We start from the raw sequence: 13,880 nt of genomic DNA, 5'->3' as shown, positions 1-13,880 counted from the left end.
GCACACAGCGCTCCTGACTGGCCCAGCAGCCACCTGCTCCTCCTTCTACCACAGCTTGGGAAGCGGTGCCAGGTGAGCTGGACTGGGCTAAGGCTTAAAGTCTAGAAGACATGCTTTCCCTTATTTCTCTCCTCTTGCTCCATCCCATCCATCAGCAAATCCTATTCATTCTGCCTTCAAAGCAGACCTCAGGCCTCCAGCTTTCTCCATATTCTGCCACCTCTTCAGTCCTAAACTCTGTCACTACTTACTGGGATGGCAGTGGTGGCCCTCTAGCAACTTGCACCTATGGAGCACCCCCAAATCCATTCTCCACACAGCAGTCCCTGATTGTCAGTCCTCCCTTAGTCCTCAAATGGAGATACTACTGACCCCACAGGATTTAAATGCTGGCAAACTCCAATGAGACAACACAGAGTCTGGCAGAGCCCAGCCTAGGAAGCGCTGTGTTCATCACATCCAGGTGCCTGCACTTGTCCCCAGCACCCTGAGTCCCCACCAGAGCAAGCTCTACTACCCTTTTTCTGCCTCCCACCAGAGAGCCTCAAGGTCAGGAACTGCATCTTTGTCTTGGCCCCTGTCGGGCTGACCACAGGCAGGTGCTCTGCGAATGCGTGACAACTCACTGAAAACCAAGGCATCATGTTTATGTGCCTGCTCCAGCAACTTAGAAGAGGTGTGAGCAGTAGTCCTTATTTACAACCGGCACTTGCACACGACAACACGCACATGGTCCTTGGAGACTCAAAATGATATAAATGGAGGAGCGATCCTAAGGCTCTGACGGGGTTGGGGGAGGAGAGCCTCTTGGGGTTGAGTGCACTTTCCCTTTCTGAGTGATTGGTTCCCCCAGGCCCAGGCTCAGTGCTGAGTTCCTAGGGAAGAAAACCCCTTGGGGGAATTGCCGTCAATTCCGGTCCCACAGGTGCCAATTCTGCCCAAAGAAAAAGTGACATGGGGCAAGTTCAGGGGACTTAGTTCAGGGAACAGAACATGGCAATTCTCTCTCCAGGGGCAGGCCAGCACCCTGCGGGGTGTAGGAGTGGGCTGGAGGGAGGAGACAGTCTCAATGCTTGGCCTGCACTGCCCCCATGTGGAAGACTGTGCCCTCACACCCATCTGGGCGCCTGGGACTCCGTGCGGGCACTGTCCTCTCACAGCCCCCTCCCTAGTCAGTGCCACGTCATCCTGACAAAAGGTGCCAGGCAGCTGTGCCAGCAGCAGCTCCCTGTAGTCACAGGCACGGGTCAAACTTTTATAACTTGTTTCTACTGACCTCCGACAGCTTCCATCCCTCCCCAGAGGCTGTGGCCATCGGAACTGGTGGGATGGGCTTGCTCGGTGCCCTTCAGATCCCCTCATCAGCATCCTCCTGGGCCCTGTAAGTGGCCCCGAGCAGAGCTGGCCTCGACTCTTCGCTGCAGACTCCCGAGTCCAGGAGAGATCTAGATCTCTGGCTTTGAACAAACATCTCTGGCTGGAAGAAACCACTTACCTGGCTGGACTGAAGACGTTGATGCCACTACCGAAGCTGGAGTCACAGGAACCATCTGGCACTCCTGGAGGGAGGGAGAGGAATGAGGCATCAGGCTAAGAGGTTCTGGGGTCTTTTGAATGAACAAGATCCCTGTCACAAGGACACATTCTCCCTCCAGCTCCCACACCCAATTCCTCTTGAAAAGAAATGTGGCCCTGAAGCCCTGAGAACTTGAGGCCTACTCGTCCTCCATGCTTTGGGGACAGTGCCCATGCTTAGAAGTTTTGAGGCACAGTGATCTTGCGGGGGGGGGGGGTAGGGGGGTGGACACATGACACCAAGTGCTGTACACACCTGGGAAATCCCCAAAGGGTCTGTTGGCCTGAGGGCGGTGAGAGTTAAAAATGACTCTGACAAACAAAATAACCAACCAAAGAGACAAAACAAAAAGAAGAAACGCAACAAAAAAGAATGGGGAAAATGACTTCTGGGACACTCACGATCACTAGCGCTCAGGGAATCAGAAGTCAAATCTGCAATTTGACGCTACTGCACACCCGCGAGTGAGGACTGTAGCCTGGCTTGGCGGGGACCATAACCCACTTGCCCCTCGGTGGGGAAGGGACAGACAAGACCGTGCAAGTGCCCTGGGGGCAGTCTGGCAATTTCTTCAAAGGTCAAACAGTTACCACATGACTCAGCACTGCCACTCCTAGGTATACGCCCAAGGGAAATGAGAACTCGTGGCCACGTGAACACTTGTTCGCCAGGCTCTCAGCAGCACTATTTATTGGGACATTATATGTCCCACAGGGGCATCGACCCACATTTCTGCACTGGTAAGTGGACACACAAAATGTGTCTTGGACACACTGCGTGCTCTTTATGATCCGGCAGTGAAAGGACAGAGGTGCCGACAGCCTGCACCATGGACACACCCAGAAACCTCAGCTGGGAAGGCAGTCACTGGGCCCTTGTGGAGTCCACTCGCACACATGTCCCTATCGCCAGACCCAGAAAGTGGGTCGAGGTCGCCAAGGGCTACAGGGGTAAGGTGTGAGTACCGGGGTATAGGCCAGATGCGCAGGGGAGTGGGAGGATTCACCAGAGACAGAGCAGGGAGCAGAACAGGCAGATCCACTGACATACACCACTGAGGGGAGCAGCGGGCGAGACAGGAGAGGTCTGCCGCGCTGTGTGGGACCCTCGCCGGCTGGCTGGGATCAAACCCGCTCTGCAGAGGCTGCGGACAGCTTCACAGTGTGGCGCTCAACAGCCTAGCGCCACCAGGGGAGGCCCAGCTGTTTGCTTTTTAAAAGAAAAATTTTTTTACTTTGAAGTAATTTTAGATTTGCATAAAAGTTGTGAAAAGTGAGCTCTGTCCACTGTTCCCCCAGGAACAGCACACGTGGCTGGAGGTCACTGGACACTAGGAAAGGAGCAGGGACCTGGGCGGCTGTGCCTGCCGTGCCACTCTAGCCCTGTCCCGGACAGAACGCCCTGCCTGCAGCTGTCCTGTCTCCTCTGGCCCCCCAGCCTGAGACAGCTGCCCAGCCTTTCTGTACAGCCTGGTCACCCTGCAGTGTCTTCCAGTTTCTGTCTGTCTCATGCCTTCCTACTCTAAGGTGGAGGTTCTGCATTTTTGAAAGAAGGCCCTGAAGTGATGCGCCTGCTCCGCCCGGCACCCCAGGGGACCTGATGTCTGTCACTGTGCTGGAGACCATTACCCTCACCACATCTGCAGGGGTCCTCCCCGTAAGGTTACTACTTCTCTTTTTGCGATTAATGAATATTGTGGGGAAGACACTTAGACATATAACACTTTTCCCCTTAAACTTCCCCCCAATGATTCTAGCATCCAATGAGAGAACCTGCCTATAATTAGCACTGTGGCATTTGCTCAGTGGTGATTTCTTATTCCCTCTTTTTTTTCTACATTGATCACCTGGAATTCTTCTATAAGGAAAAGTTGTCCCTTGCCTGCCTGCCATCCACCCATGCATCCATCATTATGGGTCCATCGTTACAGACCCATGGATATTTATTCTGTGGGCTACAAATGAAAACCACCATTATACACGGTTGTTCAAGTGGTACAAAAACTTTGACCTCTTGAAAGTTTTAAATTAGACTAGAAATTCCAGACAAAACAAAGCCAAACCCACTTCTCTCCCATGGCTGCAGTTTTACTTTGCCCCACGTGCAGGGATCTACTTGGCTGAGCAGGCAGGATCCCTCTCCAGCTTCTGCTATCCTCCTCTTTGTTTTGTGAACATAAATGGAATCACAGGGTATTCTGTCACTTTGTTCTCTGTCTTAGCGCAGGGTAGTTCCAGGTATGGGCATTGGACACCACCCCTCCCCCAGAAATGGGGTCTTTATTGAACATGAGAACTGCAAGCTGCCACCTGCCTCCTCTTGCCCCAGAGGCCCCGGGGGACGGGGCACAGCTCCCTAGGGTAGGTGCTGGGGATGCCTGGGCCTGACTAGCAAGCAGCCTGGTGTCAGCTGGACCAGGGCCTTCGAGGGAGAGGAGGTGCAGGGGAAGTCTGGGCAGGTCAGCTGTGTGCCCCGGTGACCTCCCTCCCGCTATATTTATAGAAATGATGTGCTATCAGACTTGTGCTGCCAGTTAATTTCGACTGCCTACATGTTTGCACTCTCACATCCTTGTGCACGATGCGGGTATTTCTCAAGGCTCATGGGGGTGATGGTGGGGGCTGCTGAGTGCAAGGGTGAGACACTGATATCTTAAGAGACACTGTGCCATTTAGGAAGCTTCCATCTGACTTCCATCTCCGGCCTGTACAAGAGGGTAGCACGGTGCCCACACCACAGGCTTGTTACGAAAACACACGTGCTAATGTTTGTTAGGTGTTTTAAGATGACGCCTGGTGTGTTTGTCACATCAGGAGATAAGCTTCATGGACGTGCAACTTTTCCTTCCTCTGGGGTATTCTTTGCTTCTTGATGTAAAGGAACTCTGTCTGGGGTTTGGGTTTGAGGGTGAAATGCACCGAAATGTCTCCTCCCAGTCTGTGTCTTGTAACTTTTAGCCTGCTTTGGGCTAGACCACTCCTCAATTTAAATAGGGTGGCTCTTTTTGATCATTTTTGCTCATGGGTCTCTTTTAAAAGAAATCCTTTCCAAGTGCCCTTGCCAAGAAATGTGGAGCTTGAACCTGATAGTTAACTCTGACTGATTCACAGGAAATGGAGGGGACAGATGGCCACGATGAAGTCACCACGGGAAATTCCACAGGACAAACGATCCAGTTTCCTAATGGGCAAACTGCAAGGAAGAAAAAAAAAGGCGCTAACTTGGGGTACTCATCAGCAACTATAATGAATGAGGCCTCTCTGCTCCTAACTCAAGCTGTGAAAAAGCAAAAAGCAAATCTCTAGTCATGGGGAATACAAACCCCGACTGGATATTGAAGAGTAACAATGTCTTAATTTTGTTTTCCTTTCCTGAGGTGCGATGATGTGTTGTGGTGATTTCTGGAAAAGGAACATTAATCTTTTAGATCTGCAGATGAAATGACTTGATGTCAGGAATTTGCTGCAAACTGACCAAGGACGGGAGAACAGAAATATGAAGATGGGTCATGATGGAGAAACGTTGAAGTAATTCACAAACGTGAGGTGCTGGATACTTCCATCATTACTGTTACTTTCTATGCACTGGGCATTTTTTCTAGGCTTTTCATAAATGCCTTTAATCTTCTTAGTCACCTTGTGAAGTAGGAAACTGAGGCACAGAGGATGAGTGACTAACTCGGTCACACAGCTGGTCAGCGGTGGGATGGTGGGACACAGGCAATGTCTCTCCAGATCCCACACCCACACACCACACTACGCTTGCTTTTAGGTTTTGATGAACATGCAGGGCAGGGTTAAGAGCTGAGGAATGCAGGCAGCCTCTAGAAACTGCCACAGAAGTAGCTTAACACAACACAGACCAGAGGTCAGAAGTCTAATGTGGTCCGCGACTGTCCTCATGCTGTGTCCAATTTGTTACAGCAGCAATGAGACACAAATACACCTGCTATCATTTTCCCTAAAGATCTAGAACACTCCACTTTCCCTATCAGTCATCACCCCATTTCTGTTCCTCTTTTTTTTTTAATGGTAAAAAAATTATATTTCAAACTGGCCAACTAGACTCAGTTGAGAGGATCCCAATTTTGTTGGCCGACATTCAGAGCATCACAGTCAGGAGCGAGTTGCACCCCTGCCTTCTCTCCATCAGGTCTGATCAGGGTGTTGACTTTGGTCCCCTCAATGTCTCCCAGGGTGCTCTTCTAGGGATATTTGAGTTGCTCTCAGAGTCACAGTGTCTGGGCCTCTGGACGGTAGGAGACATGTGGATTTTTTTTTTTCTTGTGGCTGTGGATGCCTCTCAGCACTGCTTTCTTGGTCTCTAAAGTTCTGGCTTTGGGATGGATGGGGGCTTTTTTTCTTTGCTTTTGGCACCATCTTCACAAAAAAGCTCCATCCCCCTTATAGGCAAACTCTTCAAAAGGATTCTGATCCTTGCCGTGTGCACGCCCCCTCCCCATTCTCCCTCAGCCCACACTCAGCAGGCCTTTGCCCCCACGACTGTACCCAAACAGCTGGTCCAACCGCAAAAGACCTCCTGACCGTTCAATCCACTGTCTGCTCTGTTCCTGCCCTGCCTGCCTGCCAGCAGCAGCTGACACAGCCAAGCATTCCCCTTCCTGGGCTCCCTTCTATCCTGGGGGACGCTCCTTCTAAAGGGTGCCCTGGAGTCCAGGCCTTAACTTGTCACCCATCTCATGGCTCCATCTCATGGAGACTCCCCAAGACTCCCCTCAGGCACAGACCCTGTCCCTGGGCACTTGCTCGAAGCTCCACTTGCTCATCGAGTTTCTGTCCCAAACCCATCTTCTCCCTCGCCCCCTCCAGCTCAGGCAGTGGCAACTCCGTCCTTCCAGACCTGCCAACTCCTTTCCTTCTCACACCTCACCTCAAATCCACCAGCCACCTTGTCCGTTCTAACGGGAAATACATACAGAATTGGCCGCTTGGCCCCAAGTCCACCACTCCGCCCCCAGGGACCACCGTCCTGTCACACCTCATCTCTCTGGGTCTGCTCTTGACTGCTAAAGTCCACATTCACCACAGCAGCCAGAGTGATACCCAAGACTGTCAGGGAACGTCATGGAGGGAGCCGGGGGGGACACATCAAGTGCCGCAGGAACTCAGAATGTGAGAAAGGACTCTGCTGCGCAGGCCCTCGGGTGATGAGGCCAGGGGAGGATGGGGGAGGAAGGGTGAGTGAGAGGGAGAGAAGGGGGAGGTGGGGGGCGGGGAGCAGCATGGCACAGACGAGGCCCTGCCCTGACTGGGGCCCCATGGTGAGGGAGGGAGTGTGCGTGTGGGTGCGTGGGCTCACATGTGCTAAGGTGTGCTCGTGCATGCTCGAGCAGAGGGCCTGGCTGACAAGCCTCACCGTGGGCCTTGCTCTGAAGAACGTGGTATGTGGCGGCTGCAGCATCTCAGACGGAGCCAGGAGGGACCCACTAGATGAGGGAGACCAGGCAGGAGGTTCTGCCTTCTGCAGGGTGCATTCGGGAAGGAACATAGGCAGAGGGCAGAGTAAGAGGGGGGCTACGTGAACCTGCCAACTGATGAACTAAATCACTGCTCTCTCTTAGTTTGAGGGACCTTCTCCTGGGTGCCTCAGTAAAGTGGTGGTTAGTTACAAGCTGAGCAGGTCTGGGAATGGATGTGGAGCCCCCAAATTAGCTGTTGCCATCTCTGGAAAGTACTATAATGTGAGCTTTGTGTCTGCTGAAATGCTGTTTATGAGGCAGTAAAATCTGGAGCCAAGTTGTCTGACTGTCTCCTGATTTCGGATAAGACTCTGCTGTGCTGGGAGCTGTTTGAAGAATACTTAGGAAAACTATCTAAAAAGGGAACAAGGCTGCATTGGCCGGGAATCGAACCCGGGCCTCCCGCGTGGCAGGCGAGAATTCTACCACTGAACCACCAATGCTCCAGCTGGCAGGAGGGTTTCAGCAGCTGCTATGACCCACAGAACACAGTGCTTCCTTTCCAGAGGGCTTTACTCGCTGCCACATTAGCAGAAAGGGTGGGGCAGGGGCTGAATAGTTCCACTTTGGAGGGAGAGGCACAAAGTCAGTATGAAACATTCAAAACTTTCGCATGCTATGACTTGTCAAGCCCAAAGGAAACCCCAAAAATACCTATCATAAAAGCAAAAAAAAACCAAAACCAGAATGTGGAATTACATAAATTGGATGATCTCAAGATGTGAAATTATAATATTGACCACCCTTGGGGACAGCTTTATTTTTTTCTAATTTTTCTACTTTCCAAATTTCCTAAAATGGGAATCAAAACATGAGAAGGTGCTAAAATAAAATGGAATACCCATATATCAGTGAAAACTCAAGAAATACGTCTCTCCTTGAGATTCTTCTAGTTTCCCACAAAGAAGGATCCTGCTGTGGGAGGCCGATACTAAGTGATTGCCCCAAGTTTTCTTTTTCAAGGAGTGGTCAAAAAGGTTTCAGCTGCTACGTGCATTGGCCGGGAATCGAACCCGGGCCTCCCGCGTGGCAGGCGAGAATTCTACCACTGAACCACCAATGCTCCAGCTGAGTGCTGCCCTGCCGCCAGCTGTTTTGCTGCGCTGGCTCACAGTAGCTGATGGCACAGGCGTAACCTGACACCTAAGACAGATCCAGTGTGGAAAGCCGCTGGACTGCACCAGGCAAACCATGGGAGGCGGCCCACAGGACAAGCGTGCTTGACATTCTGCTCAGCTGTTCAGAAAAAAGCCTGAGAACAGCAGTGGGAGAAGAGGTCTTAAAAATTCTGCTGGCTCCTGGTAGAAGGTTCCAGACCTTAGTTTGTTAGCCTAAGATATGAGTAGGCAGTGCAACAATTTACTCTCCGGCTAATTCTTCAAAGGAGACCATCACCCCAAAGCCCATCACTGAGAGTGAGGAAAGGTGTCAAAGGAGTTACGAAAATAAAGAGCTCCAGATAACATTTAGAGCGCCAAACTCCAATCAGCAAAAAAGTGGCTTTTATCACATTATGGATATACAAGATAATCATGGTCAAGGGGCGTGGGAAGAAAGCAGTCCTTTCCCTTTTAAAGACACTGTCTTTGGCAGCAGAGCTGAGTAAACACGCCCGCTGGCACTTTCTTAAGCCCCGCTTTCCTCAGAGTGACCAGCTGGGTGTCTGGATGTCTCCAGCCAAGACCCAAGTCCACCCTACAGCCTGAACTGCCATGTTCCAAACTGTCTCGCGTTGGAAACAGCTATTTCCTATAGCTGAACCCAGGAAAAGATTAAGGAAAGGCTTAGTGGTCTCTGAGGCAGTAAGGGTTAAAAGCAACTGCCAGCAGGCTGCCAGCCAGGGTTCAAATCCCGTCCCTGACTTAGTAGCTGCCACCCTGGACGTTCCCTGTGCCCAACTATGGAACGGGGGTAACAACAGTTCATACACACCTCAGGGTGTTAGCAGAATTAAGTTAATACATGGGAAGTAGCCCTGCCAGGTTAAATGAGGCCTCCAGTCTATTTCTAGGACCTCGCTTCCCTGGGGCACCCCGGCAGGAGAGGGGTGGGGGCAGGGTCTACTCACCACCAGCTGTCCCTTCCTGCTTCGCCAGGGAGTCATCAGGGTTGGGGTCTACCTGCTTTGGCACCACAGACTTCGGCTCCTCGGGCTCATCATCCTCAGGGGTGACCAGCTTCATCAGGCTCTGGTTGCATACATTGGCAACCTCCTTGATGCCTGAGGCCACTGATGTAAGGAGCAGCTCCACTCAGGGGGTCTTCCCTAAACCCCAGGGCTCGGGCCTCCCAGGGGTGGTAGCAGGCGAACAGGTAGTTGGAACCGAGTCCCCATTCTCTGCCTCTGTACGAGATGCTCCTTTAACTTCTTGTTGGGCCCCTCCTCGGCAGACTCTCAGCGACAGGATTTCCCCACCACGGCTCAGCATGTGCGTTCAGAGGGTTGGAGTACGGGACCCAGGAGCTGCTCCAGATCTTAAGTGAGGTTGGGGACAGCAGCGGGAGCTCTGGGTCCTGGTGGACCCTGCAGGGATCCCCCTGTCCTTGCTCAGCTCTGCCTCCTGCCCGAGGCGCCGGGGCATGGATTCTAAGGGAGCCCCATTCCCTACTTCAGGGTCCTGAACCTTCACAGCCTCTTTTGGGGTTGCTCTTACTTCCTCTCTCCAGAGTGAAGGATACTTTTCTTGCGGTCATCATAAGCCAGGCAGGGCAAGACGGCGGTCAGGATCCCAGAAGAATAGGGCAGCATCACCCGGCCGGCCAGCTGGATGAACTCCCGCATCCAGCACATGGCTGTCAGCTGGATCAGATCATCTGGAAGAGGCATGGCGGGCTCTAGGAGTGTGAGCACGAATAGCCAGACTCCCTCCCACTGACCAGGCCCACGGGATGCGACTGGAAGACCAGGGTGACCCACGGGCTTGCAATGCTTCTAGGTCCCCCCATGTTTCCTCACTCTTGCTTTTGGCTTCTATGTTACCAGGCTGGAACAGAACAGACTGTAAGAGCAGCCAGGATTCTCCACCCACCCCGGTGTCCATGTTATGGAACTTGGCAGTGCCCCTCATTAAGTGGGTGCAGTTTGTTTCCCAACGCCTTGGCTCTGGGGTGGCCTGCTACTTTGGCCAACAGCAGGTGGCATGGGATGGCATGCCTCATTCAAGAGGCCTTGCTCACTTCTCCTTTGTCTCCTGGAACCTTGCTAATGCCTATGAATGCACTCCGGCTAGCCTGCTGGACGATGTAACACATGGACTAGGCGACGACTGGCCATCTGCTAGATTTGGGCGAGGCCATCCTAGATCATCCAGCCTGAGCTCATCCTATGTTCACTGTGGGTGTGTGATCACACCCAGCCCAGGTCAGCAACCAGCTGACCAGAGACTAATAATAAATGACTGTTGTGTTAAGCAATTGGATGGTGGTCAGACACTCAACAGAAACTAACAGGTACACGGCCCCAACCTCTAAGTGTTTTGACTCACAGGGCTAGTGCCAGACCTACCAGCAAGGTCTCTAGAGCTCACACCCCTCCAGGGCCAGGCTAGGAGAAAGGGCTACCTGGATCTCTTGCAAGATCTGCCCCCCAGTGCTCCAGGAGCCACTGTCACCCTGGCTCACACTCTACCAGCACTCTCTCGGAGAAGGTGAGAGACAAAGGGGCTTCTGAGCCAGAGATGGTGGGGCTGCAGGGCCACACACTAACCTGTGGTCTGGCAGTGGATCACCAGGATGTTGGCCATCTCAGCAAACTTCACACTAGACGGGTTCTTCTTGATTTCTTTCAGGAATTCTCCAAGGACCACTTCACACCTATGGATGAGAGCAGGGAACAGCACCTGCCATTCAGGTGGTGGGAGCCTCCACCTGAGCCCATCCCTGCTGGGGTGCTCCCGAGGGGGCTGCTTGTCATAGGGACTCCGCCAGAGGCTGGGGCTGGTGAGCGCCCAGTTCCTCAAGCAGGAAGCACATGAGCCAGGAAGAAAAGAGTTATCTCCTGCTGCTGCCCATGTGCTGGGTTGGGGGGCCCACTGCCTCCGACTCACATTTTCCGAATCTCTTTGCCATTATCGCCCAGGATCTGGAAAAGTCCATCCAGGATCTCCGGCAGGTAATCCAGCAGGTTAATGTCTGGCACAGACTCCAGAACCAGGATCTGACCCAGGGGAAGAAATCGGTCTTGAGAAATCAGCTAGAGGATCCTCAGTCTTTGGGGACAGGCCAGAGAGAAGGGGCCTGCCAAGGCAGCCCAGAGGGACACTCCCCATAGGGGGAGGGTGGCGGGCAGTTGTTATTTTGTTGAATGTGCAGGGAAATGGAAATTTAACTCCAGGAGGTTCAGGTGCCTGGAGGAAAGGGAGAGGCCTGGTAAAGGACGGAGGAGCTAGAGGCGGCTCTGCTGGAAGGAACACTATGGGCACGAAGAGGAGTCAGGAGTTTCCTGGGATGAGGAAGAAGAGCCGAATCCTTCTCAGGGGCAAACATATGGGGCAAAGCTGGATAAATGTGTTTGTGTTATCTGCCACTGGCTATTAGAGGGATAACAATGAGGCTTCCTTGCAGTCAGAGGAAGCGGCAGGGAGAGCCGGAGAAACCACACTAGACCCGCGGCCCCCTCCAGGTAGAGAAAGAGCACCGGGGGCTGGCCCTTACCCAGGAGATGATGAACTGCCGGGCATACTGGTTGTTGGAGTAGATCCTCTCCCGCAATAAGGGGATGAAGCCCACCAGGTCAAACTTGCTGCTCTCTGTCACGATGTCCTGTGGGTCAAAGGCACGGGAGCTGCTGTGAGCCGGGGGCCAGGGGCTGCCTGATCTGGTCAAGTTACTGGCCCAGGGCTGGCTCCCGGCTCAGGCATCTACCGAGGATGATGGAGATCCCAAGGCAGCTAGGAGAGGTCCCGGCAGCAGCCAGGCTCTCTCAGGCCAAAGGACAAGCCAGAATGAAGGGCTGAAAGCAGGAGCCAAAGCCCAGAGCGCTCATCATATAATAAAAGGCTACATGTGTGGTGTGGCTGGTAACATCCCATGGCACCGAGCAGAGCCACTCCCTGTGTTTGGGGGCTGCGTGTGGAAGCGGGGCTAACACGACAGGGTGCTGCGGGGAGAGAAGGGCCTGCATTTTGATTGCATTGGTGACGTGACTCTATACACTTGCCTCCCACTAGACACCAAAGAGCAAACTTTACTGTATGCAAGTTAAAAAATCTCTGACAACAGAATTTATAAGCTGCCCAGAAAAAAGAGGTGTGAATCAGCAAAGTGAGGACAAAGCACGAATACCTTTAAGAGGCGGTCTAGGAGCTCAGATCCGCTCTTCACATTGGGGTCTGGGTCCGCAGCCAACTGCAGGGGACATAGAAGTAGAAACACGTGCATTACCTATGGCAGGGAGACTACCGGAAATGCTTGGCCTGGGCCTTGGCATAGTCTGGACACAGAGTGGGCACCTCATTTAGAGACTAAAGCAAAGAGTAGGGGAGGTGGATGGGGTCACATGGAGCCCGGCTAAGGAATTGAGAGCAGCAACTTCCCCGTCTGTTTTGGGACCTCGGTGACCAGTTATACAGACAGGATCTCAGGGTTTCTGGCCTCAAAATGCTGGTCTTCTCTCCACTCCTGGAGGAGGGAACCAGGCAGCCTCAAGGCTGGTATTCTTGACAGTAGGGTCAGCAGAGCTCCAGGGGATTCCATAAGGCCCAGAGGAGGTCCCAGGGGGCCTTTCTAGGCAGAGCTCTCTCTAGAGCTGACAAGCTCCGTGCTCCTCACGGGGGAGACATACTGTGGAGTCACCATGGTGGTGGCCCACTTGGGAGGTAGGTACTTTGCAACCTCGGTTTTTTTCCTCCAAATTTGTGGTGGATGAATACTTTGTAAAATGCAACAAAAATAAATTACTAGCGAAATAGGAAAAAAAACAAGCATACACACAAGCCCATTCAGAAAATTATTAGATTCAATAGACAACAGGTGCTCCTTGCAGCCACGTGCTTATCTGCTCCAGTTGCAGCTAGGAAAAGCGATCCAAGCATTCCAGGTTCCGAAGGTCAAGTTTGGTGGATAGGGTGAGCCCAGCCCAGCTGGGAGGAGTAGTTACCTTACTCAGGCCGTCAAATAGCACGTTGAAGTGGGGCAGCACAGCGCCGCGGGCCACCTTGACGATGTTGTAGAGGGCTTCACAGGCGTAGTAGCGTAGCCGGCTGTCTGTGTCGTTGAAGCAGGTCAGCACTGGCTCAATCAACTCCTTCAGGTACAGCCCTGAGTCCTGCCATGGGGTGGGAGGAGGAGAAGCTGCTCTAAATGGATCCAACCCCAGTGCCCTAGCCCCAGCCCCCTTTGAGATGCTCAGTCGGGCCTCTGTGTGAAGTCTGTGCTCCATGGCCCTTTGCAAGTCAGCCTCCCAGCACAGGGCTAGGCTGAGGCACCAGGCTGCTGGGCCACAAAGCCAGCCTCGCTGGCCTTAGTGGAGAGAACAGAAATCAAACACAGGTCTGCGATGCCCTCCAGGGTCTCGGTGGAGAGTCAAGGCCATAGCGGGTGTCTGTCTCTCTGGGAGAAAGGCCCACCTTGCCCAGCGCGATGGAGCAGGCGGCCAGGCCGATGAGGCCCCCTTTCCGGCTGTGGGGGTGCTGAGATAGAGCGAACTCCTGAGACAGGGTCTGGATCACATGCTTGATTTGCATTGTGTTGTTCTGGGCCACGAACTCCCGGACCAGCCTGGAGAAAGGAGAGAGAGAGGCTGCAGGGCCGCGGCATCGGGTTGCAGGCCTGTGGCTCCCGGGCTTGGGGCTGGGATGAGGGAGATGAGGTGTTCAGAAAGAAGAA

General features: G+C 53.1%; 1 protein-coding gene and 2 non-coding genes across 3 annotated transcripts in view; all 3 read right to left on the bottom strand.

The window, feature by feature from the left end:
* VAC14 (VAC14 component of PIKFYVE complex) overlaps window positions 1-13,880 on the bottom strand; it is a 49,418-nt gene that overhangs the window by 24,438 nt on the left and 11,100 nt on the right. Inside the window, exons 2-10 of the mRNA XM_037516094.1 lie at window positions 13,622-13,772; window positions 13,153-13,320; window positions 12,339-12,401; window positions 11,709-11,816; window positions 11,102-11,211; window positions 10,762-10,868; window positions 9,735-9,869; window positions 9,124-9,276; window positions 1,496-1,559 (exon numbers count right to left, since the gene is read on the bottom strand). Coding sequence (XP_037371991.1) covers window positions 1,496-1,559; window positions 9,124-9,276; window positions 9,735-9,869; window positions 10,762-10,868; window positions 11,102-11,211; window positions 11,709-11,816; window positions 12,339-12,401; window positions 13,153-13,320; window positions 13,622-13,772 — 1,059 coding nt within the window. The remainder of the gene's footprint in view (window positions 1-1,495; window positions 1,560-9,123; window positions 9,277-9,734; window positions 9,870-10,761; window positions 10,869-11,101; window positions 11,212-11,708; window positions 11,817-12,338; window positions 12,402-13,152; window positions 13,321-13,621; window positions 13,773-13,880) is intronic.
* Window positions 7,428-7,498, bottom strand: TRNAG-GCC (transfer RNA glycine (anticodon GCC)). The gene has a single exon. It is a non-coding gene; the product is annotated as a tRNA-Gly (tRNA).
* On the bottom strand, window positions 8,048-8,118 carry TRNAG-GCC (transfer RNA glycine (anticodon GCC)). Its single transcript has one exon. It is a non-coding gene; the product is annotated as a tRNA-Gly (tRNA).

The sequence above is a fragment of the Talpa occidentalis genome, unplaced genomic scaffold (genome assembly GCF_014898055.3).
Source record: "Talpa occidentalis isolate TD23 unplaced genomic scaffold, MPIMG_talOcc4v2.1 talOcc4.17, whole genome shotgun sequence".
Lineage (NCBI taxonomy): Eukaryota > Metazoa > Chordata > Mammalia > Eulipotyphla > Talpidae > Talpa > Talpa occidentalis.
This window is presented reverse-complemented; position numbering and strand designations above follow the sequence as displayed.